This window comes from Trematomus bernacchii, unplaced genomic scaffold (genome assembly GCF_902827165.1).
Source record: "Trematomus bernacchii unplaced genomic scaffold, fTreBer1.1, whole genome shotgun sequence".
In the NCBI taxonomy this organism is placed as follows: Eukaryota; Metazoa; Chordata; class Actinopteri; order Perciformes; family Nototheniidae; genus Trematomus; species Trematomus bernacchii.
This window is the reverse complement of record NW_022987705.1, coordinates 692,044-719,490: the sequence shown is the minus strand read 5'-3', so window position 1 is coordinate 719,490 and position 27,447 is coordinate 692,044. Positions and strand designations below refer to the sequence as shown.

General features: G+C 39.5%; 2 protein-coding genes across 3 annotated transcripts in view; one reads left to right on the top strand and one right to left on the bottom strand.

Moving 5' to 3' along the window:
- Positions 1-13,915, bottom strand: part of LOC117490621 (cullin-5) — a 22,845-nt gene extending 8,930 nt beyond the window's left edge. Inside the window, exons 1-12 of one of the 2 annotated variants that reach the window (XM_034140378.1) lie at positions 13,841-13,915; positions 11,869-11,978; positions 10,742-10,841; positions 9,878-10,054; positions 8,458-8,599; positions 7,968-8,113; positions 4,044-4,124; positions 2,914-3,052; positions 2,175-2,305; positions 1,249-1,356; positions 1,096-1,160; positions 257-389 (exon numbers count right to left, since the gene is read on the bottom strand). In XM_034140378.1, the coding sequence (XP_033996269.1) occupies positions 257-389; positions 1,096-1,160; positions 1,249-1,356; positions 2,175-2,305; positions 2,914-3,052; positions 4,044-4,124; positions 7,968-8,113; positions 8,458-8,599; positions 9,878-10,054; positions 10,742-10,841; positions 11,869-11,978; positions 13,841-13,864 (1,356 nt within the window). In that variant the 5' untranslated portion in view covers positions 13,865-13,915. The remainder of the gene's footprint in view (positions 1-256; positions 390-1,095; positions 1,161-1,248; positions 1,357-2,174; positions 2,306-2,913; positions 3,053-4,043; positions 4,125-7,967; positions 8,114-8,457; positions 8,600-9,877; positions 10,055-10,741; positions 10,842-11,868; positions 11,979-13,840) is intronic. The other variant, XM_034140379.1, reaches the window with a different exon arrangement.
- A 1,155-nt stretch (positions 13,916-15,070) lies between these two features.
- Positions 15,071-25,536, top strand: LOC117490181 (solute carrier family 35 member F2-like). The gene is made up of 9 exons (XM_034139795.1): positions 15,071-15,199; positions 16,664-16,769; positions 19,096-19,268; positions 19,890-20,017; positions 22,535-22,694; positions 22,886-23,042; positions 23,160-23,212; positions 23,477-23,631; positions 24,057-25,536. Exons 1-9 carry the CDS (start codon positions 15,166-15,168, stop codon positions 24,312-24,314), a joined length of 1,224 nt encoding a protein of 407 aa, XP_033995686.1. The 5' UTR covers positions 15,071-15,165; the 3' UTR covers positions 24,315-25,536.
- The last annotated feature ends 1,911 nt before the right edge of the window (positions 25,537-27,447 follow it).

The window sequence follows — 27,447 nt, the reverse complement described above, 5'->3', positions numbered from 1 at the left end:
AAAGTTGAGCATTTGTATGAGCATGTTAGATATATTTACATAAGTGTGCAGTGTGCAGATTAAAGTCTTGTAAAACAGGTGTTATGTTTGAACAGTCCTGGTTACTATTTACTATAAACTTCTACACAGTCATCTACATGCTGGTTGTCGTGATTAAAACACCGCCAAACATTGTTAAGTGTTCCGCCTCCGATGCAGTTTCCAGTTCTCTTAATTGCTCCATGATAAAAACACAGTGTTCCCAGTAGAGACTCACCACTTCCTTGAGCTTTGCCTCGATCTCCTCAGACGTGAGTTTCTTGCTGAGCGGGGTTTTCCTCAGCAACATGTCGCAGTAGTTGGCCAGCAGCTCCGGACACTTTGACTCTGGTTGGGTTTTCAGACCGACCCTGAGAACAGAGAGGAAAAACAGTGCAGCGAGACATCAGCAGCGCCTTTAAGGAATACTGAAAATCACACACACACACACAACTCTTAGCTACGGATAGGATTAGGGCCACATGAGATATATTTTTTGGGATGAGAAAAAAGTCAGAACTCAGAAAAAGAAAAAGAAATTCCAACTTTGATCTCAAAATTCTCAAAAATCAGTTTTTTTTGTAAATTCAGACTTTTTTTGTAAATTCTCACTATTCTCTGAATTCTCACTTTTCTCTGAATTCTAACTTTTTTCTGAGGAATCTGTATTTATTCGCAATTCTCACTTTTTTCTGATTACTGACTTTTTTCTCAAAATTCTGACTTTTTTCCCGGGAATTCTGACTTTCTCTGAATTCTCACTTTTTTCTGAGAAATCTGTATTTTTTCACAATTCTCACTTTTTTTCTCAAAATTTTGACTTTATTCTCAGAAATCTGTATTTTTCCGGAGTTCACTTTTTTCATGAATTCTGACTTTTTTCAAAAAAATTCTGACTATTCTTTGAAGTCTCAATTTTTTCAAAATTCTGACTTTTTTCTCAGAAATCAGCCTTTTTTCGTAATTCTGATTTATCAGAATTCTAACCTAAATCTCAGAACCCACATTGTTTTTTAAACTTCTGGTCACATCCCAAATGTATTTTCTCACGTGGCCCTTAACCTCCTCCAAACTCACCCTTTCTGCTTCAAAGGAAGTTCTAATTTAAAAATAGTGGCGTCGTTCACAACAGCTTTATACGCCTGGAAGAACATTGAAAAACAGGATCAGTTTTAAGATCTTCTGACATGTTTTATTAATATCGTCCATGTCAGTAAACCATGATCTCACTTTGTCTCGAGAGGTGAGAAAGCGCGGGTCGTCCTGAAACGCTTCTTTCACCAAGCGGCTGAAACGGTTAAACAACGTGAGAAGCTGCTCCACGTATTTCTCTGAGTCCTGAAACAAAGAAGGAGAAACCAGTCGATGAGATGAGAACAGACAGAAATAAAAAAAATTATCTTGGATCTTTTACAGGAGTTTGAGGGTCTGAAAACACCATTTGCTGCATTAGTTACATTACAGATCTTTATTTCATGGCCATGTTGTTACTGTTTGGATTTCAAAATGACCAATTTCTCTTCTCCTATTTAGTTGTGTGAATTCTGTTTTATAATATTTATGAAACATGTCTATAATGAGGGTTCTTTGGCTATGTCCACACTGGCTCTAAATACAAAATAAAAGTTGACTGTATTATTCATCAGTACGCAATTTACTAAATAGATTTCCTCTTCATTATAGGACAGTGTCAGAGATAAATGCAGTTTTTGAGTGTAACGTTTTAAATCTGCTGCATTGAGTTTAAAGTATAGGAGCTTTAAATCCAGGATTCTCTTAATTGCAGCAACTAGTGGCCTCAAATGTTTTGATATCATCGAGACTGAACAGTAGTTTTAGTGTTTTCAGTGAGTGTGTGTATATATATATATATATATATATATATATATATATATATATATATATATATATATATATATATATATATATATATATGTATGTGTATGTGTATGTGTATGTGTATGTGTGTGTGTGTGTGTGTGTGTGTGTCTGGATTCATGAGAAGTACACCCAACAGGTTTAGATAATCTTAAAGTTAAAATGTACATATTTTTCATTTACCATGATCATGTTCCCAGATCTCCACTATTATGTTGTGTGTGTGTGTGAGTGAGTGAGTGAGTCAGTGAGTGTGTGTGTGGGTGTGTGTGACTCACAGAAGTGATTGTCTCTGCTGTTGCCACCATGTCAGCGAGTCCAGCGCTCATGATGTGATCCTCCAGGTCCTTCAGCATCGGCTCGATGCCGCTCGGCACTTTGTCCATCAGAGAGAACATCAGGTGCAGCTCTGGAGCCGAGGAAACACACAACGTTACCATCAACAAGTTCACACACACACACACAACGTTACCATCAACAAGTTCACACACACACACACAACTGTACCATCAACAAGTTCACACACACACACACAACGTTACCATCAACAAGTTCACACACACACACACAACTGTACCATCAACAAGTTCACACACACACACACACACACACAACATTATCATCAACAAGTTCACACACACAACGTTACCATCAACAAGTTCACACACACACACACAACTGTACCATCAACAAGTTCACACACACACACACACACAACGTTACCATCAACAAGTTCACACACACACACAACGTTACCATCAACAAGTTCACACACACAACGTTACCATCAACAAGTTCACACACACACACAACGTTACCATCAACAAGTTCACACACACACACAACGTTATCATCAACAAGTTCATACACACACACAAAATGTTACCATCAACAAGTTCACACACACACAAAATGTTACCATCAACAAGTTCACACACACACACACAACGTTAACGTGACAGGTGTTGTACAGGTGTGTGACAGAGAGGTTTGGTCAGGTTGTTTCCTGGTGCAAACCTGAGCTTGCTGTGCCTTTGGTGGGGTTCGTCCGGCCGTACTCACTCTCTGTCTCGTTTCGTCTGATCATCCCGGGACACTCGGTCAAAATGGTCTCTTTAAACAAGGTGACCAGAGCGTTCACACAACACTCCATTAACTAGGGAGGCAAAGGCAGAAAGAGAAACTTAAAAAGGTCCCCTATTCTACTCTTTTCCAACAATATATTATATATCATTGCAGCATCCCATAATCCCCTCTGTTTCAGCCCTGTTTCCAAAGTGCTGATTCTCTGTCTGTTACTTTAGATGAAAATAAGGAGAGAGATTTGGTTAAAAATAACACAATAGCCGCGTTCACACCGGAGTACTTTTCACCGTACTTTTCGCGTTTAGTTTCGTTAGTACCCCTTATGTCGCATTCACACCAAAAAGAGCACTTCATCTCGGGAACTTTTACCCCCATTTTTAGTGCCTGCTGAGAGATGGTACTTTCCTGGGGGAAAAAAGTGCCCCAGTTCTGATTGGCTGGGCTGCAAACCACGCCCCGTAAAACTCTGAAATGTTTTGGAGAGCCGCCATTTTATTATCCTGGCATTAGCATTATTAGCATTAGCATTCGCCCAGCGCACAAACGCAGAGAGACTAACTTATGGCAACACAAAAGAAAACATGGGAGCGGTGGAGATGAGGAGGTGTCGGCGTTCTGGCGATTTACTCGGAAGGCTTCAGTAGAAGCTGCTGGGAGTCCCAGCAGCTTCTACTGAAGCCAGTCCCCAACTCCGGGGACTTCCGGCCGGGGACTCCGGGTGGCAGTATACGCCGTGAAGTTGTTTGCTGCCTGCCAGTAAACCCAAAGCAGAAGAAGACGAAGTGACGTCAGCGGCTCATTTGCGTAATCTTCCCTCAGGGAAAAGTACTCCGGTGTGAACGCGATCTGTACTAAGTGCCCTGGGGTCATAAGTGCCGGGGCACTGAGTGCCGGCACTAAATACGGCAAAGTACTTGGTGTGAACGCGGCTATTGGTGCTCTAGGAGGACATGCAGGTGATAAGGTGTGGGGGTGTGGGGGGGGGGGGGGTACTTTGGTTGGGGGGTTTTGATTGTACATGTATTCACTTCACTATAGGATCACACCGTGTGTAAACTCACAGCCTGAACAGAGTTACAGTCTCTTCTCGTCTCCAGGTATCTCAGCGCTCGCTTCTCTTCTTCTCTTAACTTCGAATCAGCCTGAAAACACAAACAATTACTTATTAAATTCACACTCTTTAAAGTAGAGACACTTCATACTGATATACACCTGAACATCAGCAGGAGAGGACTCTTTAAAGTAGAGACACTACATACTGATATACACCTGAACATCAGCAGGAGAGGACTCTTTAAAGTAGAGACACTACATACTGATATACACCTGAACATCAGCAGGAGAGGACTCTTTAAAGTAGAGACACTACATACTGATATACACCTGAACATCAGCAGGAGAGGACTCTTTAAAGTAGAGACACACATACTGATAAACACCTGAACATCAGCAGGTGAGGACTCTTTAAAGTAGAGACACTACATACTGATATACACCTGAACATCAGCAGGAGAGGACTCTTTAAAGTAGAGACACTACATACTGATGTGTCCTCTTTACATGTATGTTTTCCTTGTATCTTGTCTTAATATTTGTCCTTGTTGATGTTGGAAATGGAGCTCAGTATCGTCGTGGGAACATAAATAACTTCACTATCTGAATAACATGTAGTATTAAAGTTTGACCTGTTTTCTCATCAGATCCCTTTCAGCCTCACGCTGCTTTAACACCCACCAGCTTCAGTTATGTTTTATTAAGAGGGATAACGTGAAGCGGACCTCTGACTGTTTGCTGTTTGGATTCATTTCCAACACCTTCACAACAGAGGAGAGGAGCCTCCAGTTTCTGCTTCCTGTCGTGAAAGTAGTTTTTCTGTCAGAGTGAGCAGAGAGCATGCTGGGAGCAGAGCGATTACAACACTTTTTAAACAGGGAGCAGAAAGGGCTGCTGTCTCACCGTTTGAACCTTTTAATTATGGCTGGGAAACATATATTAATATTGAATCACTAATGATATGAGACTAGATATCCTCTTAGATTGTGGATATTCTAACATCGTAAGTGGTGCTGGTTTTAAAGGCTTCATTAAAGTAAAGTGTTGTTTTTTTTTTTTAAATGTACCTTGCTGTGAAGCTTTTATATTATTTACCTTTACCCACTTTGTCATTATATTCACATTAATGATCATTATTTATCAAATTTCTGATGAACGCATCAAGTATTTGGTTGGAATTATAGTAATATTGGATTTTCTTCATATTTCTAACAGTAGATAAATATCAATTTGTATGTCTATAATATTAAATACAAAAATAATTGTAATAATGTTTAATAATTTAAAAATAATTATGTAAAATATTTAAACAAATTCTTGGATAATAAATAAAATATATAAAATAATAAAAAATAAATAAAATAATAATAATAGGGTTAGGGTTAAAATTCTAAATTAATTCAAAAATAAATACAACTATAATAATAATAATTACAATAATTATAAAAAAACAATGAAAAAAAAATTCTAGGAATGGGCCACCATATGGGAACGCAGTATCCACTTCTACTTTTAGGCCTCTCAAAAGTATTTCTCAATAGCATTAAATAGTCACGACAAAAAAAAGCTATAATGTACGTAAAGAAAAATCTTAAAACAAGAAGAAAAGAAGCAAAAAAAACAATAACCCGTTTGTTTTTTAGGGTCCTGCCAGTACAACAAAGGCATTGAATTAGTTTTTAACCTTGGATTTCCTTGGAGATTCAGGCGTCTACTGACTCAGGGCCGTTTCTACCTTTTTGGGGGCCCTATGCAAGATGCTGTTTGGGGGCCCTATGCAAGATGCTGTTTGGGGGCTCTATGCAAGATGCTGTTTGGGGGCCCCATGCAAGATGCTGTTTGGGGGCCCCATGCAAGATGCTGTTTGGGGGCTCTATGCAAGATGCTGTTTGGGGGCCCTATGCAAGATGCTGTTTGGGGGCCCTATGCAAGATGCTGTTTGGGGGCTCTATGCAAGATGCTGTTTGGGGGCCCTATGCAAGATGCTGTTTGGGGGGCCCTATGCAAGATGCTGTTTGGGGGCCCCATGCAAGATGCTGTTTGGGGGCCCCATGCAAGATGCTGTTTGGGGGCTCTATGCAAGATGCTGTTTGGGGGCCCCATGCAAGATGCTGTTTGGGGGCCCCATGCAAGATGCTGTTTGGGGGCCCTATGCAAGATGCTGTTTGGGGGCCCTATGCAAGATGCTGTTTGGGGGCCCCATGCAAGATGCTGTTTGGGGGCCCCATGCAAGATGCTGTTTGGGGGCTCTATGCAAGATGCTGTTTGGGGGCCCTATGCAAGATGCTGTTTGGGGGCCCCATGCAAGATGCTGTTTGGGGGCCCCATGCAAGATGCTGTTTGGGGGCCCCATGCAAGATGCTGTTTGGGGGCTCTATGCAAGATGCTGTTTGGGGGCCCTATGCAAGATGCTGTTTGGGGGGCCCCATGCAAGATGCTGTTTGGGGGCTCCATGCAAGATGCTGTTTGGGGGCTCTATGCAAGATGCTGTTTGGGGGCCCTATGCAAGATGCTGTTTGGGGGCCCTATGCAAGATGCTGTTTGGGGGGCCCTATGCAAGATGCTGTTTGGGGGCCCTATGCAAGATGCTGTTTGGGGGCCCCATGCAAGATGCTGTTTGGGGGCCCTATGCAAGATGCTGTTTGGGGGCTCCATGCAAGATGCTGTTTGGGGGCTCTATGCAAGATGCTGTTTGGGGGCTCCATGCAAGATGCTGTTTGGGGGGCCCTATGCAAGATGCTGTTTGGGGGCTCTATGCAAGATGCTGTTTGGGGGCTCTATGCAAGATGCTGTTTGGGGGCTCCATGCAAGATGCTGTTTGGGGGCTCCATGCAAGATGCTGTTTGGGGGCTCCATGCAAGATGCTGTTTGGGGGCCCTATGCAAGATGCTGTTTGGGGGCTCCATGCAAGATGCTGTTTGGGGGCCCCATGCAAGATGCTGTTTGGGGGCCCCATGCAAGATGCTGTTTGGGGGCCCCATGCAAGATGCTGTTTGGGGGCTCCATGCAAGATGCTGTTTGGGGGCCCCATGCAAGATGCTGTTTGGGGGCCCTATGCAAGATGCTGTTTGGGGGCTCCATGCAAGATGCTGTTTGGGGGCTCTATGCAAGATGCTGTTTGGGGGCTCTATGCAAGATGCTGTTTGGGGGCTCCATGCAAGATGCTGTTTGGGGGCTCCATGCAAGATGCTGTTTGGGGGCTCTATGCAAGATGCTGTTTGGGGGCCCCATGCAAGATGCTGTTTGGGGGCCCCATGCAAGATGCTGTTTGGGGGCTCTATGCAAGATGCTGTTTGGGGGCCCCATGCAAGATGCTGTTTGGGGGCCCTAGTTTTTACAGTTTTTTTTATAGTTTTTAAACGACAATGGGGGGATTCCCAGGAAGCCTTTAAGATGATCTGTGGAGATGCATCAATCTGTTACACTTTAAGAGGAAAACAGGCTAATTTCACGAAAACCAAGCAATTGAAACTTACAAAAAATGATATTAAAAAGCCAAACAATAAGGCTCCTCTACGTCAATAGATGCAAGAGATGCAGCATTTTCTCAACAATGTATAATTTACATTTTTCATCTTCCTCAGACGTCACTCATTGGCTGTCAGCCCAACGATGATTTGGACGTTATTGATCCCCACAAACACAAGCCACAGCTTTGCTATCATTGCAGTTTAGTTGTGTTTATATCCTATAATTGATTTGTAAGCATATAATGCTTCACCGAACACAGGAGGGGGCTTGGCTGTCTACAAATAAAGACGGCTCATTTGAATTCTCCCCAAATATATTGAGGCTGAACCTGAACTTTCAGCTTGGGGACCCCCTAGTGGCCGCGGGGGCCCCATGCATCCGCAGTCCGCCTATAGGAAGAAACGGCCCTGCGGAAGAACAAATTCATCACGAGTCCAAAACAGTTTGATAACCACACTCACATATTTCATGTAGTTCTGGACCCCGTTCTGCTGCAGGTAAGCCGGAGCCTGAGTTCTGTAGAACCTCTCGGTCGAGTCCATGTACGCTTTCTCAAAGTTATCTCTGTAGATCTGAAGCTTATCCTCTGGGTTCGAGCACAGGTTCACTGAGGAGAGAGGGAGAAGAGATACATTATTAAATAAAAAATGTATATTAAAATAAATTATAAGAAGAAGAAAATAAGAAGCATTTATATTAAAATAAATAATAAAAATTGAACAATTTAAATAATTACAAAATAATGGGAAAATAAGATCAATAAATAAAATAGAAAAATTATTATTATACAAATGTAAAATAATGAAATGATGAAAGAATAATTAAAAACAATTCAATACAAATATTTAAATTATTATCAGAATAAAACAAATCTATTATTATCAAAAAAAAAAAATAAAATAAAAAGGAATAATGTGACCTGAGCAGTTTCTGTGTTTCTGTGTTTCTCACCGTACGACTCCCTCACTCCGATCACCAGCTGAGAGTCGAAGGCTTCTCCGAGCCGCTCAGCGTGAACCAGCTTCATGGCGCTGTCCTGTAACCGGCTCTTAATGTTGGAGAAGATCGACTCGTTCCACGTGTCCAGCATCAGCTGCAGAAACACAGAGAGGCAGAGTCAATAAATCAGAAAGAAACACAACAAGAAACTCAGAATTCAAAATGCAGCTGAGGCGACAGACAGAGGATCTTATTTGGTAGCAATTCATTTTCCAATAATGTAGTTTGTGTTTTACTTATTGAAACGATCAAAAAGTACAAGGAACAATGACTTTAACTATCTTGACTTGCTGCCTTTTCTGGTTAACCAATCCCACCACCTGTCTCCAATAAACACAGAATCACCTGGTGCCCAAAGCTGCCCTCAAAATAAAAGCACTTAATAATAACAGTAAATATTCAAATGTACTTAATTGTTCTTAGCTTTCAAACTTCTTCCATGACATTCAATTTGAAAAACTTAACATTTGAAAAGCTAACATTGTGTTTAAAGCCAGTGTTTCTACAGTTTCAGATAAAGAAAGGACTGTTTCTGTGTTTCTCCAATCACTCCAGAGTGTTGTAAATAACTTTGAAAAGAAAACAAGATAGACAACTCCGTCTCACCCCTCTTTCAAAACACATCTCTCCACCCTGATCACATGACACATCCTCTGTTCTTATTGATTATATTGTCTTGTTGTTTCTGTTTTGTGTATCTTGAAAGGCGTCTATATAAATACCATTTATTATATAATTATTTTGATGATTTGACACATGTTTATCAAGCTAAATATTCTTCTTAAATACATGTTTGCTGGTGTTAAGCCTTTCAAAAACATCCCTTTCACTTCCGTCAAAAAACACTTATTGGCCTTCTTCTTGCTGCACTCAAAGGGAAACTAAGCAGCTGTTTTAACGTCGAGGTCCAGCAGCAATTACACAGTAATAATTTAACTTTTTAGACTTTTTTTGGGGGGTTGAGAAGCTTGAAATGTAGAAAAAGCCCCATTAAAAGCAGAGTACCTTAAATTACACTTTCTAGACATTTTTGGGGGTTGATGACACAAAAATGTGATGACAGCTTCTTTCAAAGATCTTAACAGAAGCTTGAAATGCATTTTATTATATATGTTTCATTGTTGGAGGAGCTTGGGTCAGAAGAATGTCATTGCCATTTCTACACTGTAGCTTTGTGCATATGACAATAAAACCTTTGAAGCTTGAATCTTGAAAATGTAGAAAAAGCCCCATTAAAAGCACAGTCCCTTCAATTACACTTTTTAGACTTTGTTGAGGTTGATGACACAAAAAATATGATGACAGCTTCTTTCAAAGACCTTAACAGAAGCTTCTAATGTATAAAAAGCACGACATGCTGGTTTCTCGTCACCTTTCTGACGATGCTGTCCTCCACGTTGGACTTCTTGTTGCTGCCCTGCTTCCCCATCAGAGTGATCTCCAGCTGGCAGAAGGGCTTTGGGAGGATGTCGCACTGAGTGAAGAACTTCCTCCACTCCACAATGTACGCTTTCAGCAGCGCCGTGTCGTCCTGGTGACTCAGCACCCGCTGGAAACACGGGAAGAAAATCAACACTTTGATGAGGATATGAGGGGAGAAACGTAGATTATAACGGAGAGAATGAGAAGTCAGACAAGCATTGGTTACACGTTAGAGGAGATGGTTTCAGAATGAAGTGAGTGTATAATAAAAAGGATGAAAAATGAATTATATGATGAATAATATTAACAAAGAGAAATAATAAATATATAATACAAATTCTTAATAATATAATTAGATTATAGAAAAATAATGAAAGACTTAAAATATAGAAAAAAAAAATGTATAATAAGAAAATGATTGTAAATAGTTAAATTAAAAATAAAAATGTTGTATAAAATACTGAACAAATAAAGATTCAAGATTTAATTGTTAATTTAATAAAAACATTTTCATAGATAATAATGAATAAATAATAATAATAATAATAATACGAATGAAAAAATACAATAATAAATAATAATAAAAATATGAAAATCAGTAAATAATAATGTTAAATAATAAAACAATATAAATTAAAATAACCTGAAAATGTAAAACATTATCTAAGAAAATAATAAATAAATAATAATAATAAATAATTCAAAAATAAATACAATAATATAACAAAAAATTATAATAAATATGAAAAACAATGAAAAATGTTCTTAGGTATCAATGGGCCTTGTGCTATAACTTGTGTATAACTTGTCTTACTGCTTGTGCTTGTTTGATAAATTCTAGGATGTCCTCTTTGAGCGCCTGGTGGATCTTAGCGGGACCTTTGTCGTCCCAAAGACACACAGCATGGACGTCTCTGTGGACACAAAGAGGACACACAATGTTAGAGGAATTATCTGTCTTTTTAACAAATGTACCTTTAACATATAATTAATATATGCAACCCTGCACCGTATATGTATATACTCTAAATCTGCACCTCATGCATAGAACTTTGTTCATACTTATGCATTTATATACATTGATCTGATATGTGAATATATTAAAACCTCTTTACTACTCTTTGCACTTTCTGGTTGGATGCAAGCTGCATTTCGTTGTACTGTGCGCAATGACAATACAGTGTATATATATATAAATTATTTTTTTAAACACCTTGAATTTCAGGGGGGGCGCGGGGCTCCTTTGGCGGGGCGCAGCGCCCCTCCAAGACAATGGTAGGGGAAACACTGTAATAGAGTTGAATCTAATCTACTCTAATATGCCTTATTGGAAGCAGATGTGTGATGGTTAGGGATGGCAAAAGTACACACACCCTTTACTCAAGTAGAAGTACAGATACTCGTGTTTAAAAATACTCTGGTAAAAGTAGAAGTACTGACTAAACTTCTTTCCTCAAGTCAAAGTAAAGAGGGCTTTGAAATGTACTTCAGTAAAAAGTACCCATAACTAGCAGCTGTTTTAAAGAGTACCTGACCTCCCTTTATATTAATAGAACAATAATGTCATTGTTAGCTAATGAATGTTTCCATGCTGAACAACGGCAACATGACAACGTTTTCATTGGTCCCTCTTCTTTAGAGAAGACCAGGAAATGATGGATACACGGATCGTGTTCAAATCAATAGGCACGCAATGACTCTAAATAATAATGATCACGCCACCAAACACACATTCAAACTAAAGTAACCAGCCTGTTTGGAAAATGTAAGAAGTAGAAAGTACAGGTATTTTTGTTCAAAATGTAAGAAGTCAAAGTAAAAAGATGTCAGAAAAATAAGTAGTGGAGTAAAGTACTGATACCAGAAAAAATGTACTTAAGTACAGTAGCGAAGTATTTGTACTCCACTACTTCCCACCTCTGTGTGTTAGGGTAAACTCACGAGAACAAGTCGAACCACTGCTGCTTGGTGACGCTCTCCTGCCGCAGCAGCTTCAGCACGATCGGACGCATCAGCTCCCATTTGTCCTCGAATTGAAGGGAGCCTTTGTTCTGGAAACAGAGAGAGAGAAGATGATTCAAACTGTTCATCAGCAGGAGAGGACTCTTTAAAGTAGAGACACTACATACTGATATACACCTGAACATCAGCAGGAGAGGACTCTTTAAAGTAGAGACACTACATACTGATATACACCTGAACATCAGCAGGAGAGGACTCTTTAAAGTAGAGACACTACATACTGATATACATCTGAACATCAGCAGGAGAGGACTCTTTAAAGTAGAGACACTACATACTGATATACACCTGAACATCAGCAGGAGAGGACTCTTTAAAGTAGAGACACTACATACTGATATACACCTGAACATCAGCAGGAGAGGACTCTTTAAAGTAGAGACACTACATACTGATATACATCTGAACATCAGCAGGAGAGGACTCTTTAAAGTAGAGACACTACATACTGATATACACCTGAACATCAGCAGGAGAGGACTCTTTAAAGTAGAGACACTACATACTGATATACACCTGAACATCAGCAGGAGAGGACTCTTTAAAGTAGAGACACTACATACTGATATACATCTGAAAATAGCAGAATATGTCTTCTTTAATATCCTCTACACTCTGGGACAATAAAGTGAATCTTAAGCAGAGAAAGAGACAGTAACTAAAGCACTAGAACATGGCCTGTTTGCTCACACTGTACATAAAGATAATATTTTTCCATGCAAAGTCTTGTATTTTGACTGCAAGCCATTTTCTCTAAACACAGCTCTGATAAGTGTCTCCAACAGCAGCTGTGTCACCTCCCCTGTCCCTCTTTCTTGTCAACAAATGAATTATGATTGCATTAAAACACAGTGTCTTATGTTCCTGTCAAGCTAAGCTTTGTTAGGTAGATTACAGCTGAGGATTAACTTTAACTCAATGCTGTATCAACTGTAAGGACGGGATATTTCTGCGGCTATTATCAGCGTGTATTTGAATAGTATAGTGCATTAACTACTGGCTTTATTTCTGTATTGCATTCTGTGTATAACTATCTGTAATCAAGGTTCATTGTATTGACCCATATTGTAGGACTCTTGGGTTTAGTTTCCACACCTGATGCATCGTTAAGAATGCCCAAAAAATCCCCAAATTGCAGACAATTAAGTATAAACCCCTTGAAATAAACGATCTAGCTTTTGTTATTATAAAAAGGAGGACAATAGTAACCCTTCACTGTACACAACAAAATAAATAGAGCTTCTCCTGACCCTCCCCTTCAAACACACACTGCTAAAGTCTGCAGAAATACATCGTCCTAACACTTTATGTGCATTGAGTTAACATTAATCCTCAGCTGTTATCTACCTGACTAACATTAGCTTGACAGGAACATAAGGCAGTGTGTTTAAATGCAATCACAATTAATTTGGTGTCAAGAAAGAGGGGCTACTGCTGGAGACACATATCAGACAAAACAGACAAAACACAAGACTTTGCATGGAGAAATATTAACTTAATGTACAGTACGGGAACACAGGGCTTGCTTTAGAGGGGAGGGTCTGAACTGAAGTGACAGATGATATGAGATGTGTAGCTACCGTATGCACACATAATATTCATATTTAAACGCAGGTTAAGATAACAACACGTCTCCAATCTCTCTGCCTGTTTCTCTCATATTCAGTTAGCTGTGATGTAGCTATTCTGTTTAGCTAAATCAGTGATAAGTAGCTCATGCTAATGCTAGCTAGATGTAAGTTAACTATCCCACATAAATCATGTAGAATCGCTAATAGGTGCTGTGTGATGTGTGTTAAGTGTGGAGCTAAATGCCAACATTACACCATGTAAATGTCACACACTTTAGTGAGCGTTTTATAAGAAATAATGGAATTGAAGTGGCTCCTACCTTTAGCAAATGAGACGTCGCCATGTTCCCTTCAACTTATCCTCTCGTGAAATCTCGCGAGAACTACACGCAGCGTGAAGAACTGGTGGACAGAGGTGGAAGAAGTTCCTCTTTACTTAAAAGTAGAAATACTCAGTGGTTTAAAGTAACTAAGTAGATTTAAGTACTCAAATATTGTACTTGAGTACAAGTACTCAGATGTTGTACTTGAGTAAAAGTAGAAGTACTCAGATCTTGTAGTAAAAGTAGAAGTACCAGAGTGTAGGAATACTCAGTAAAAGTCCTGCATTCAAAATGTTCCTCAAGTAAAAGTAGAAAAGTATTATCATCAAAATATAGTTAAAGTAGCGACAGTAAAAGTAGTCATTGTGCAGATTGGTCCATTTCAGAATAATATGTACGTTATGTTTTATAATGATTGATCATCAAAGTGTTATCAAAGCTGGTAAAGGTGCAGCTAGTTTGAATGACTTTGTATACTGCAGGGTAGCTTGTGAATTTACTCCAGGTGGAACTAAAGTCTGATTTAACACTTGATTATATTTCACATCATTAATCCAGATCTGTAAAGTAACTAAAGGGAAGGGATTAAATACATGTAGTGGAGTAAAAGTACACCATTTACATCTGAACTGTAGTGGAGTAGAAGCACAAAGTTGCATAAAATGGAAATACTCAAGTAAAGTACAAATACCTCAAAATTGTACTTCAGTACAGTACTTGAGTAAATGTACTAAGCTACTTTACACCTCTGCATAGAGTGGATCATATTTGAGTCAAGGACAGTTGTTGTTTCCTACAATCAGTTTGGTGTGTGTTATCATTTTTTCTCTGTCTCCGCAATCATGGTCAAATACCTTCTCACACAAGGATTCTAACCTTCACTTTAGGAAGAAACAAGGGCAGTATTTGTTAAAACAGCTGTGATTGTATGTCAAACAAGAACAGTATGAAGGTTAAATATGGAAGTGAACACATTTTTTAGACAAAGAAATACCATTTCTCCTTCTGACATGTAGTGCAGTAGAAGTTAAACATCTAATAACATGGATACACTTAAGATAAGTCCCTTTATATGTGTATTTCATACCGAATTTGAGTAATTTTTGTTTATTCTCATCAGCATCAGATCAAGTTTGACTGCACGGCGCCGACGTCACTTCACTCGTTTGTTGTATTTCCACCAATCAGGACGCAGGAGGCGGGGCTTGTCAGCACGAGGTTTGGTTGACGTTCTCAAATTGCCAAACGTGGATGAGAATTTGGTGCGATTTTTTTTAAAGGATGGACTTTTATCACAGTTTGAGTTTTTCTCCACACTTGTCATGACTGAAGAGGAAAAAGAAAAAGTATATTACGGTATGTACGCTTTGTTAAGATATAAATAATATTCAGGAAGCCCGATTTATGACGCTGTCGCTCATGTGTAAAACACACAAAACCAAACTCCGTTGATAAAAAGACGGTTTTAATTTCGCTTTGGATGTTGGCAGTCATTTATACATGCTTTAACATATTTTAAACGATGAGTCGCATTATAATAAGCTACATTAACATTCGGCATACATATAATGGTATTAGTATGCCTTACTGTAGTTTAATATTCTCAAAATGTGCTCAAATGTTCGCTTTTAGGTCGATATAAGACGCTGTCACTGAAGCTTAACCAAACTGCATTGAAAAAAGGGACAATTTAATTATGTTTTGTGTATTACAAGTCATTTAAACATGTTTTGACATATTTAAAACCATAATTCGCATTATAAGAACCTACATTATAATTTGGCATACATCTAATGATGGAACTTTAGCTTAATTTAGTTTAATAGTCCTAAAATGTGCTTATATGTGCAATATCTTGTATTTGTTAATACAGTAAATCCTGCAAAATATGTTAAACATTTCTCCTCCGCACTTCCTGTTTTAAATCTGCACAGCTCTGCACTTTGAATATAGTATTTGTCGCATTTTATTTTATTTACTGTAGGCCGCCTACCCAGTTTCTTACGTATTTTAGTTTGTTGTAAATATTGTCTTTATTTTTAATTCATTAAGATAATATAACTGTTGAATATTGAGTCGTTTATACCCGTTTAAACATAATGTTAAACCTTAATTGGCATTATAATAAGCTACATTAACATTCGGCATACATCTATTGGCGTAATTGTGGCTAATTGTAGTTCAACTTTCCCAAAATGTACATATCTGTTCGCTTTTAGCTCCATTGCCTCTAATGTATACCCAGTCTGTAAGTAATTTAACTTTAAGTGCAGTTCTGTAATCTCAATTCTTATTAACCAGGCTAGAAACAAGGCAGAGTAGATTGTCATATTAAGAGACTTTTACGTCCGACCGACCTATCTGTATTGTCTGTCCAAACAACTATATTTTCTATAGTATATTCATATTTCTTCTGTTTTGTGTCTGTATTATACTGTGTTTATTTATACCTGATCTACTGTATAGTGTATTCAATTCGCTGTTGATACAGTTTAAACCTCCTTATAGTGTATATACAACAGTTTGTTTATGTCATATATATATATCTATTTATATTATACTTGAGTAACTCTGCACTTCTGGTTAAGTGCAAACTGCATTTCGTGGTCTCAGTACTCTGAGCAGTTTAATTTAATCTGATCTTGGGCACCATGCTTTCAGTTATTGTCATTTAATCAGCAGAAATGAGCCTCTTCATCAGTCACATGATTCACATTTACATTCCTGTGGAGATTCTGCTGCTCGGATGGTCTGATGCAGACAGTAAGCTTTAAAGACACTAATTCTTAAAGGTTTTTCATCTTTGATGTTCTTTTCTAGATCTAGCTCTCTCAGATATGGAGGGGCATGAAGACGAGAGGTTGTGTGGGAAATGGAGGGTCGCCTGCGGTTTGTACAACTACAACCTGAGGGACGTGTTCACATGGTGAGTAATGTGGTGGGAATTTATTTATCAAATGTGGATAGAGAATCTAACCATTCAGCTGTCTTTGTCGTATTTTATTTCTTGCAAGAAAGTTCAGTCAGTCACACAGAGAGCATACAGTCTGCAGAGTGGAAGCTGAAGAGTAGAGTTTGGGTTGCATATTTGAAGGGAGGGCTTGAGCTTGGTGATATCAAAGGAGCATTCTGGGAGTTTAGGGAGTTAGGGAGGCTATCAGGAAGTTCTAAGTTCAACAGAAGGTGAAGGTCATAATGTTGATGCACATAGAGTGTAACTAACAACACTGCAACACACCTTCTTAATAAGGACTTTTCCAAAGCTTAGCTAAGAAGTGTAAGATTAGTAAATATAGTTAAATATTAGCAAATAAGAATCACACAATGATATCATTAAAGGTCACCTATCATGCTATTTTTAGGCAATAGCATAGGTCTCCATTCTAGCCATGCCTCATATCCCTCTATTTCACTTCCTGTTTCAAAAGTGCTGATTTGGGGTATAAAGCTTTAAAAAAAAAAAATGTGATAAAAAAAAAATAAAAAAGGAGGGGTATAAAGCTCATGCGGGACCCGGCAGCTACTGTCTAAACTAAATACTGCCGTGATGAAACGCCATATCATGGATTATTTCTGAAACAGTATGGAGCTCAAAGGCTTTCTCTCTTGCCGGTTATACCACAAGGTGAGTTCCTTTTTATTTCCTGCTTCTTCACACACATGCTCTCCAGTACAGGTTAGCTCTGAGTGTTAGCGATGCTAATGTAAACACCGACCATATTACGTCCAAAACAGTCGGGCATTGTTTCTGATAGCAACTTTCTGATAGGGCCGTGGGTCCACATTTCAGATATGACGTCATATCGGACGTAAATCTGGATCAGCTCCGTTGAACCCCCGTTTTTAGAGATTTGGGTACGGAGGAAAATAGAGAGGGTTTTATTTTCTGACGCTGCGTGAGTTCCCTGACACACCGGGGACACATATTAATGTATAAAAGACATCAGAAAGTGCATTTTGCATGATAGGTCCCCTTTAAAGTAAGTAAGTGAGTATAATATTTTTCTATTACAATTATCATTCAATCAGTAATATAAAACGGGTCAATACGCTCTAGTTGAACATCTTAGGTTAAGGTTAGTTTATTTATGTAGCACATTTCAGACACAAAGGTAATTCAACGTGCTTTACATAGGCATTAACACATAATAATTCAAAACAAAATCAAGTGAACAAAAGGAGAATTCATAAAATACTTTTCTAGTTGCATACCATGTACATCAGTGATACTGTATTTGCATATAAAAAATACAAAATGTCTGTCATAATAACAATAATAATACATTTTGTTTATAGAGTGCTGATCATTGTCCTCAAAGACACTTTTATATTGGTTTAACAGTAAATACGAGTTCATTAAACCATATTTATCTTTAAAAACTAAAAGTGAAAACTGTCCTGCTGCAAGAGACATAATAGAGTTCATGTTCAAATGTCTGTAATTAGTTTTTAATCCTTGACCTTAGAAAAAGGGGAACATTATCCTTTGACCTTGGTGAGTGGGAGTGTCAGATACGTCTTATATTTGTATTTTGTAGCTCTGTTGTGATTGGTCAACCTGCTTAGAGATGTCCCGCCCTTAGCCTATCACAAACAATGTGTTCGAGCGCCAGCCAATAGGAGCGCAGTGACGTCATAGTGAACAAGGTGTGGTTTCAGGTGCATAAAGCAGACTTCCTACCTCACCCAGGGAAACAGTAGTTTGACTTGTAAATGATCCCTCTTACGGCCCCTACACACGGCGGCGTGCGTTGACGCTTGCCGGCGGGCATGTCTGAAGCTAGACCAACAACCATTCACCTGAATCTCCCGCCGCGGACACACAAGCAGCGGTTTGATTGGCTAGAGCTTGTACTGGCATATGATTCGATTGGCTGACGCTTCCGTCGAAGCTTCAAAAGTTGAACATTGCTCAACTTTTGAAGCGAGCAAAAGCGAAGCAACGCTCCCACAATTCAGTTCGGCAAAGCGTGACGTCACCCCATTCAAAGTGAATGGGCAGAAGCGTTGAAGCTTCAATGCACGCCGCTGTGTGGACGGGCCGTTACTGTACATGTCTTTAATGTTATCATATTAAAGTGATTATCTTCAGGTCTGATGAAATAAGACATTGACTTATTGACTGAGAAACTGAAGATATATTCCACTATTTTCTCACATTTTATAGCAATTTATCTGGAAATAATTATGCGTTTCAGCCCTCTTGCATATACGTTAGTTTGATTATATATCACGATGCTTCCCCCCCCCAGGCGCCTGCTGAAAACCCTCCTGATGGGGCAGGTTTGCTCTCTGCTGATCTGTGGGACTGCGGTCAGCTGTCAGTACCTCGCTGACGCTAAGGTGGAGACTCCGATGCTGCAAAGCTTCCTGAACTACGCCATGTTGCTGTTGGTCTACACCACCATCCTCTGCACCAGAAAAGGTATTAAAGGGGACATAATCTGCTGATGTTCAGGGGTATATCAGTATTTAGTGTCTCTACTTTAAAGAGTCCTCTCCTGCTGATGTTCAGGTTCATATCAGTATGTAGTGTCTCTACTTTAAAGAGTCCTCTCCTGCTGATGTTCAGGTGTATATCAGTATGTAGTGTCTACTTTAAAGAGTCCTCTCCTGCTGATGTTCAGGTGTATATCAGTATGTAGTGTCTACTTTAAAGAGTCCTCTCCTGCTGATGTTCAGGTGTATACCAGTATGTAGTGTCTCTACTTTAAAGAGTCCTCTCCTGCTGATGTTCAGGTGTATATCAGTATGTAGTGTCTCTATTTTAAAGAGTCCTCTCCTGCTGATGTTCAGGGGTATATCAGTATGTAGTGTCTCTACTTTAAAGAGTCCTCTCCTGCTGATGTTCAGGTGTATATCAGTATGTAGTGTCTCTACTTTAAAGAGTCCTCTCCTGCTGATGTTCAGGTGTATATCAGTATGTAGTGTCTCTACTGTGACATGTCTCCATGCTTTAATGTTCAAAAAGCTCTTTACCTTTTCACCCTCTGTCTGAAACCAGAGCCCTTTTTTCCTCCTAATCAAACTGCATGTGTTTCTAAAGGAGACAGGAACATCCTCCACATCTTAAAGACCAAGTGGTGGAAGTATTTTCTGATGGGAGTAGCAGATGTGGAGGCAAACTACACCGTGGTGAAGGCGTACCAGTACACCACTCTGACCAGTATACAGGTGAGAAGACCGTCACTGGTCTCTGACAAACCATATGTCAATGGGCAATAGATGCCATATTAAGAAGTAGGATAGGAATAGAAGCTAAAATGAGGCCAAAACACAGTGTGTGACTCTTTTGGACGATTCTAACATCAGATTTAGTGTCAATTGGCAGAAGCCGATGTTTCTCTGTCTTGCTGGTCCTGTTATTTAATACTTTTGAAAAACCAGCTGCAATTTGATTTCAGGTTTTTTAAGTTTGAGGACAAATAGCAAAGAAAACATCACAAATGTTGGAGAAATACTGTTTTCTCCACTCTTTGGGTTGTTTTAATGCAGTGAGATCATGTGTGGCTCTGAGACTGTACGACCTTGCAGCTGCCTCCTCTGTTGATAACAGAAGACAGGTTGTTGTTCTATTATGAGGAGGCAGGGACTTATTTGTTCATTTCAGGTTGTTTGTCCTATTCTGAGGAGACAGTCTCCTATATTATCTCACATTGTTGGGAGTCCAGAAGTCACAGATGACCCATCCAGTTGTCCCATCTTCCCTTCACCTACGGCTGACATTCCGACACCCGCAGCCACCGTCCTTTTACGGCTTTACTCTCCGTGTTTTGGGACTATATAAGCCTGACGTTTTTTGCTGTTCCTTTGAGCAACATACCTCATGTGTGTGAGTTAACCCATATCCTTTGTATGTGATTTAACTCTGCTCCTTCTTGCAAGAATAAACTAGAACCTGATCATTGATTCTCAACCTGGTGTCGAGTGATATTTTTCGAACATATTGGTCCTTCGAGCCGGATTTTTTTTAGAGTAGTTTGTGAAGCCATAGGCTGTGAATATCTTCTGTATTACGTCCACCATTCCCACTGTTGAGCCGTGGTCCAACCCATGGCTCAATATAGCTGCATATCGAAATAAGCTTTTTGGTAATACAAATTTGCCTTCTGTACTTTCCCACAACCCCTCTTTATTCTGTGTACACAATTTCTTCTTCCAGTATACCTTCTCTTTGTCAGGTGCATTCGCTTGCATGTCTTTTAGTATGTCATGATCAATGTGTTCCATATTTTCAGAAATATATTGGTCATTGTCATGTCACTGTCTTTGTGCTGCTTTCTTAGCCTCCTCATCTGCCTTTCGGTTCCCTGTGGAAATTGGGTCCGTCCCTGTAGTGTGTGCTGCACACTTACAGACCGCTACTCTCTTAGGGAGTTGTACTGCATCCAAAAGTGATAGGATCAAATCTTTATGTGTAATAGGTTTGTTTGTGGATGTTACCATCCCCCTATTTTTCCATTGTTGTGCAAACACATGTATACATGAATAAGCATAGTTGCTGTCTGTATAAATGTTAACTGTCTTCCCTTTCCCCAGTTTGCATGCCTCTGTTAGTGTGATTAGTTCTGCTGCCTGTGCTGATAAGTGAGACGGCAATGATGCGCCCTTGAGCAGTTTCGTCTGTGTCACTATAGCATAGCCTGTTGCATTAGTTCCATCAAGATTCCTCTTACATGAACCGTCAACATACATTGCTATGTCTGCATTTGGGAAGGGAATGTCAGTCAGGTCTGTCCTTGGTAACACTCTGTTCTCAGTTTCTGCGATACAGTCATGTGGTTCCCCATCTATCTCTACTGGCAGTAGTGTAGCTGGATTTAAAGTAGTACATCTCTCGATAGTAAGATTTGGTTGTGATAACAACGTAGCCATGCATGCTAAATGTCTAGCTGGTGACATATAGGTTTGTTTATTTTGTAACAATAGTACGGACACTGCGTGAGTTACTTTTAGAGTTAATGATCTAAAAAGCACTATTGTTGCAGATGCCTGTACTGCCATGGAGGCTGCTATTACTGCTTGTAAACAAATGGGCATGGCTCGAGCTATGGTGTCTAACTGTGAGGACTAAAATGCCACTGGTCTATTTTTCCCCCCATGCAGTTGAGTGAGTACACTGACGTCATAAATCCATTCTTACAATCTGCTGTCTGAACAAAGGTTTTGCATATTCTGGTTACATCTATTCCCATTACTTTTAAGGTAACACATGGTTTATCTACGTGAGCCAACATTAATTCTACTGTACCTAATTCTAAAATCTCCACTTCCTCATCGGATGAGCTGATAGACACGTTATCTGAACTTGCTTCTGTGTCACTCAAGGTCTGAGTCATTTTGTCTTAGGTCATCTTGATTTGGGTTATCTTGTTTTTGGGTTAGTCTGTTCTGTAGTTGTTTGACTTTCTACGTTAGCCTTTTTCATCTGTTCAGGGTCTATGTTTGTGTGTGATAATACATGACCTGATTCTGTAGATGCACTTGGCTTTAGTCATGCCTGCTCCACCCAGTCCTCCGTTCCCTCCTGCGGCTTTCTTAATTTGCAGTTGTTTCTCCAATGTCCAAACTTGCCACACAAGTCCTCCACCTCGTGCCCTCGTGAAGTATTTTAATCAGAAATGTGACATCTAAGGCTTATCTTCTCTGACCTCTATCAATCAACGTGTGTGTGTGTCTCTGTCTCTGTAGCTGCTGGACTGCTTCGTGATCCCGGTGCTGATGGTCCTCTCCTGGTTCTTCCTGAAGACCCGCTTCAGACCGGTCCACTTTGTGTCCGTGGGGGTGTGTTTGCTGGGGGTAGGGGCGATGGTGGGGGCCGACATCCTGGCAGGGCGCGACCAGGGGTCCAGTGAGGAACCTTTTATTTACTCGTGTGTGTGTGTATGTTCTCAGCCAGCAGTGTGTGTGTGTGTTCTCAGCCAGCAGTTAAAGATTCAAAGGTTTTATTGTCATATGCACATAAGCTACAGTGTAGAAATGGCAATGAAATGGCCTGTGGGATAAAACTGTCCCTGAGTCTGGTTCTGTGTGTGTTCTCAGCCAGCAGTGTGGTTCTGGGTGATGGTCTGGTTCTCCTCAGTGCCGTTCTGTACGCCATTTCTAACGTCTGTCAGGAACAAACGGTGAAGAACCTGAGCCGGATCGAGTTCCTCGGCATGATGGGACTCTTCGGGACCCTCATCAGCGGAGTGCAGCTGTGAGATACACACACACACACACACACACACACACACACACACACACACACACACACACACACACACACACACACACACTCTAAAGTGTGTACTCTCATGCTTACTTGTTGTTGCAGAGCTGTTCTGGAAACTCACGCAGTCGCAGCGATAACATGGGATTTTCACACGTGTAAGTTAACTTCCTGTTTTGTCAATTAAGAGTGGTTGAGTGTATGTCAATGGTCTCTAACGTGTGTGTGTGTGTGTGTGTGTGTGTGTGTGTGTGTGTGTGTGTGTGTGTGTGTGTGTGTGTGTGTGTGTGTGTGTGTGTGTGTGTGTGTGTGTGTGTGTGTGTGTGTGTGTGTTGTGTGTGTGTGTGTGTGTGTGTGTGTGTGTGTGTGTGTGTGTGTGTGTGTGTGTGTGTGTGTGTGTGTGTGTGTGTGTGTGTGTGTAGCCCTGTGGTTTGCAGTGTATGCTCTGTGTATGTACTCTCTGTATAGCTTCATGCCGGTGGTGGTGAAGATGACGAGTGCCACGGCGGTGAATCTGTCTCTGCTCACCGCCGACCTGTTCAGCCTCTTCTGCGGACTCTTCCTCTTCCACTACAGCGTGAGGCACTTTAATAACCAGTCAGGGAGACTTTAGCTGTTTAAAATGTCTATTCAAGGTGATATGCATCAGGCTGTTGTCTGACATCAACACCACTTATCCTTATTTTATGCAAAAATAAGCTGCCCCATCGACTGTTTTTGTTCGGATGCTAAATGCTAGTGGTGCTAAACTAAACTTGTTTGTTTTTGATTGATTCCCATTTGTTTTCCTCTTGTCCTTCCTTGTATGGACTATGTATAAAAAGCTGAAGGTGGTAGAAAAAGTGTGAATAAGTCTATATAATTACATTTCCGTCAAATTGCTCGTACGTGTCTACCTACCTGGTGATAAACCTGATTCTGATTCTTTTAAAACTCAGTTAGATAAAACATGTAACGTGTAAACATGGTGTCTCTCAGTAACATCTCCTCCTCTCTCCTCAGTTCTCCACGCTCTACATCATCTCCTTCGTGGTCATCATGGTGGGCTTCGTCATGTTTAACGCCGTCCCAACGTACACAGCTCTGCCGGGGTCCGGGTCCAACGAGGAGGAGAACCCCCCCGAGGAGGAGGAGAGCTCCTCAAATCGGCTGCTCTCTGCAGGACCAGAGGCTCAGAGAGAGCCAGAGAGAAGAGACACTAAGAGGGGCGAGACCCAGAGACCCTCAGAGACCCCCACCCTGGAGACGCTCTGTGAGTGAGGGAGGAAGAGGAGGTGAAACCTGAGAGACTGCATTAGGTGTGTTCATACAGCAGGTTTCTGTGAAGAGGACTGCCTGCTCTCACCCTGTTACAAAGGGACTCAAAATACAGAAAATTCACTCTATTTTACCCAGAGACCCTCAGAGACCCCCACCCTGCAGACGCTCTGTGAGTGAGTGAGGGAGGAGGAGGAAGAGGTGGTAGTACCAGAGAGACTGCAGCAGGTTGTGTTCATCCAGCTGCTCCCACCCTGTTACTAAGGGACTCCAAAGACAGAAAAGTCCTTTTTTTTCAGTATTTTTGCTTCTATCGCTGCATTATTTTCATTCCTAACTCCGGGTTTCCTCCCGTCAGACAGACAGTTAATTTGTGCATTTTGAATATTACAGAAAACGACATCTCAACGGTTGCGTCGACACGTTCATTATCCCTCATTTTAAACTTTTAAATAGACATTTAGTAACCTGTACTAAGAGACATGCATTATGACATCTGAGCGCTTGTGGACCGTCACACAGAACGTTCACTCTTGTATTTTTATATTCGAGGAATATTGTTTTGGACAATTTGCATCGAGACATTTCCCATCCCTAATTTAGATTTCATTATGCTTGTTTCATTTCTTTTTTTTTTAGATATGTCAACATTTTGCATCGACATATTTTTTGTGTTTTTAGTTGTTGATATTTATTTTTTAACATTCCCCAGAAGTGCATGTTTTCCCCTTCATACAGAAAGTTTGATTTATTTTCCTTGCCTTTTTTAATTTGACGTAAAATGCTTTTCGGCATCTTAACGGTGGCACATTTGTTATTCTTTAATTTCATACATATTTTAGATACTTCTTTACCAACATTGATCCAAAGTCCATGTCTTCTTCTCTCTGACACAAAGTCCACTGGTTTTTGTTATTATGCATTTTTCATATCTAAGGAAAACGAAAATGATGTTACAGGATGTGGACGTGTCAAACACTGCACTTCTATTTATTGTGCCAAAACTGATGTGTTACTTCCTTTCTCCTTTTTTAAATTAATATATTTGGTATTTTACAAAATGCATCATCTGTTTTAACTCTGTCTTTGTTTTGAATGTGATCACTAAGCTGGATTTGAATGTTGTCTACACTGCAGTTACAACTGTAATATATATGCTGTCAATCACAGGGCTCTATGAAAAGCACAGAGAACTTTTTTAATATTAAATGACATTTTTATATTCTCTTGGCTCTGCATTATCTTTCCAATTATCTGAGTGTGTCTGTTTGGTTGTTCTGTGTACGTTGTGCATGTTTTAATCCACAAAATGAACGGGAAATACACTTTAACCTGGGTGCATGTACACTCAAGACAAACACACACAGATTTTCATAGTCTACATCAGATTCAATAAAGTGTTTTTGTATTTTACAGGTTGAACAAAGATCCTCCTTTAATGACATTAGGACAACATATCTTAATACCAATTCACCTGGAAATGTTTCCTTTCAAAGGTTTTAACCCAGTCAGAACAAACTACTTTACATATTAATATTAGGGATTACAGCTTGCTGCACTGTCCTCTAGTGGCCAATTATTAAAATGCAGATTAAAGAGGAGGTGGTTGAGGAGTCCCAGCCAGTGCAATAATAATCAGAAGTATTATCAGGAGTGTTGTTTTTGTAATTATAGGCCATAATAGAACAATAATGTCATTGTTAGCTAATGAATGTTTCCATGCTGAACAACGGCAACATGACAACGTTTTCATTGGTCCCTCTTCTTTAGAGAAGACCAGGAAATGATGGATACACGGATCGTGTTCAAATCAATAGGCACGCAATGACTCTAAATAATAATGATCACGCCACCAAACACACATTCAAACTAAAGGAACCAGCCTGTTTGGGAAATGTGAGAAGTAGAAAGTACAGGTATTTGTGTTCAACATGTAAGAAGTAGAAAGTACAGGTATTTGTGTTCAACATGTAAGAAGTAGAAAGTACAGGTATTTGTGTTCAACATGTAAGAAGTAGAAAGTACAGGTATTTGTGTTCAACATGTAAGAAGTAGAAAGTACAGGTATTTGGGTTCAACATGTAAGAAGTAGAAAGTACAGGTATTTGGGTTCAAAATGTAAGAAGTAGAAAGTACAGGTATTTGGGTTCAACATGTAAGAAGTAGAAAGTACAGGTATTTGGGTTCAAAATGTAAGAAGTAGAAAGTACAGGTATTTGGGTTCAAAATGTAAGAAGTAGAAAGTACAGGTATTTGAGTTCTAAATGTAAGAAGTAGAAAGTACAGGTATTTGAGTTCAAAATGTAAGAAGTAGAAAGTACAGGTATTTGGGTTCAACATGTAAGAAGTAGAAAGTACAGGTATTTGTGTTCAACATGTAAGAAGTAGAAAGTACAGGTATTTGAGTTCAAAATGTAAGAAGTAGAAAGTACAGGTATTTGTGTTCAAAATGTAAGAAGTAGAAAGTTCAGGTATTTGTGTTCAAAATGTAAGAAGTAGAAAGTACAGGTATTTGGGTTCAACATGTAAGAAGTAGAAAGTACAGGTATTTGGGTTCAAAATGTAAGAAGTAGAAAGTACAGGTATTTGAGTTCTAAATGTAAGAAGTAGAAAGTACAGGTATTTGTGTTCAACATGTAAGAAGTAGAAAGTACAGGTATTTGGGTTCAACATGTAAGAAGTAGAAAGTACAGGTATTTGTGTTCAACATGTAAGAAGTAGAAAGTACAGGTATTTGAGTTCAAAATGTAAGAAGTAGAAAGTACAGGTATTTGTGTAAAACATGTAAGAAGTAGAAAGTACAGGTATTTGTGTTCAACATGTAAGAAGTAGAAAGTACAGGTATTTGAGTTCAAAATGTAAGAAGTAGAAAGTACAGGTATTTGTGTTCAACATGTAAGAAGTAGAAAGTACAGGTATTTGTGTTCAAAATGTGAGAAGTAGAAAGTACAGGTATTTGTGTTCAAAATGTGAGAAGTAGAAAGTACAGGTATTTGTGTTCAACATGTAAGAAGTAGAAAGTACAGGTATTTGGGTTAGAAATGTAAGAAGTAGAAAGTTCAGGTATTTGTGTTCAACATGTAAGAAGTAGAAAGTACAGGTATTTGGGTTCAACATGTAAGAAGTAGAAAGTACA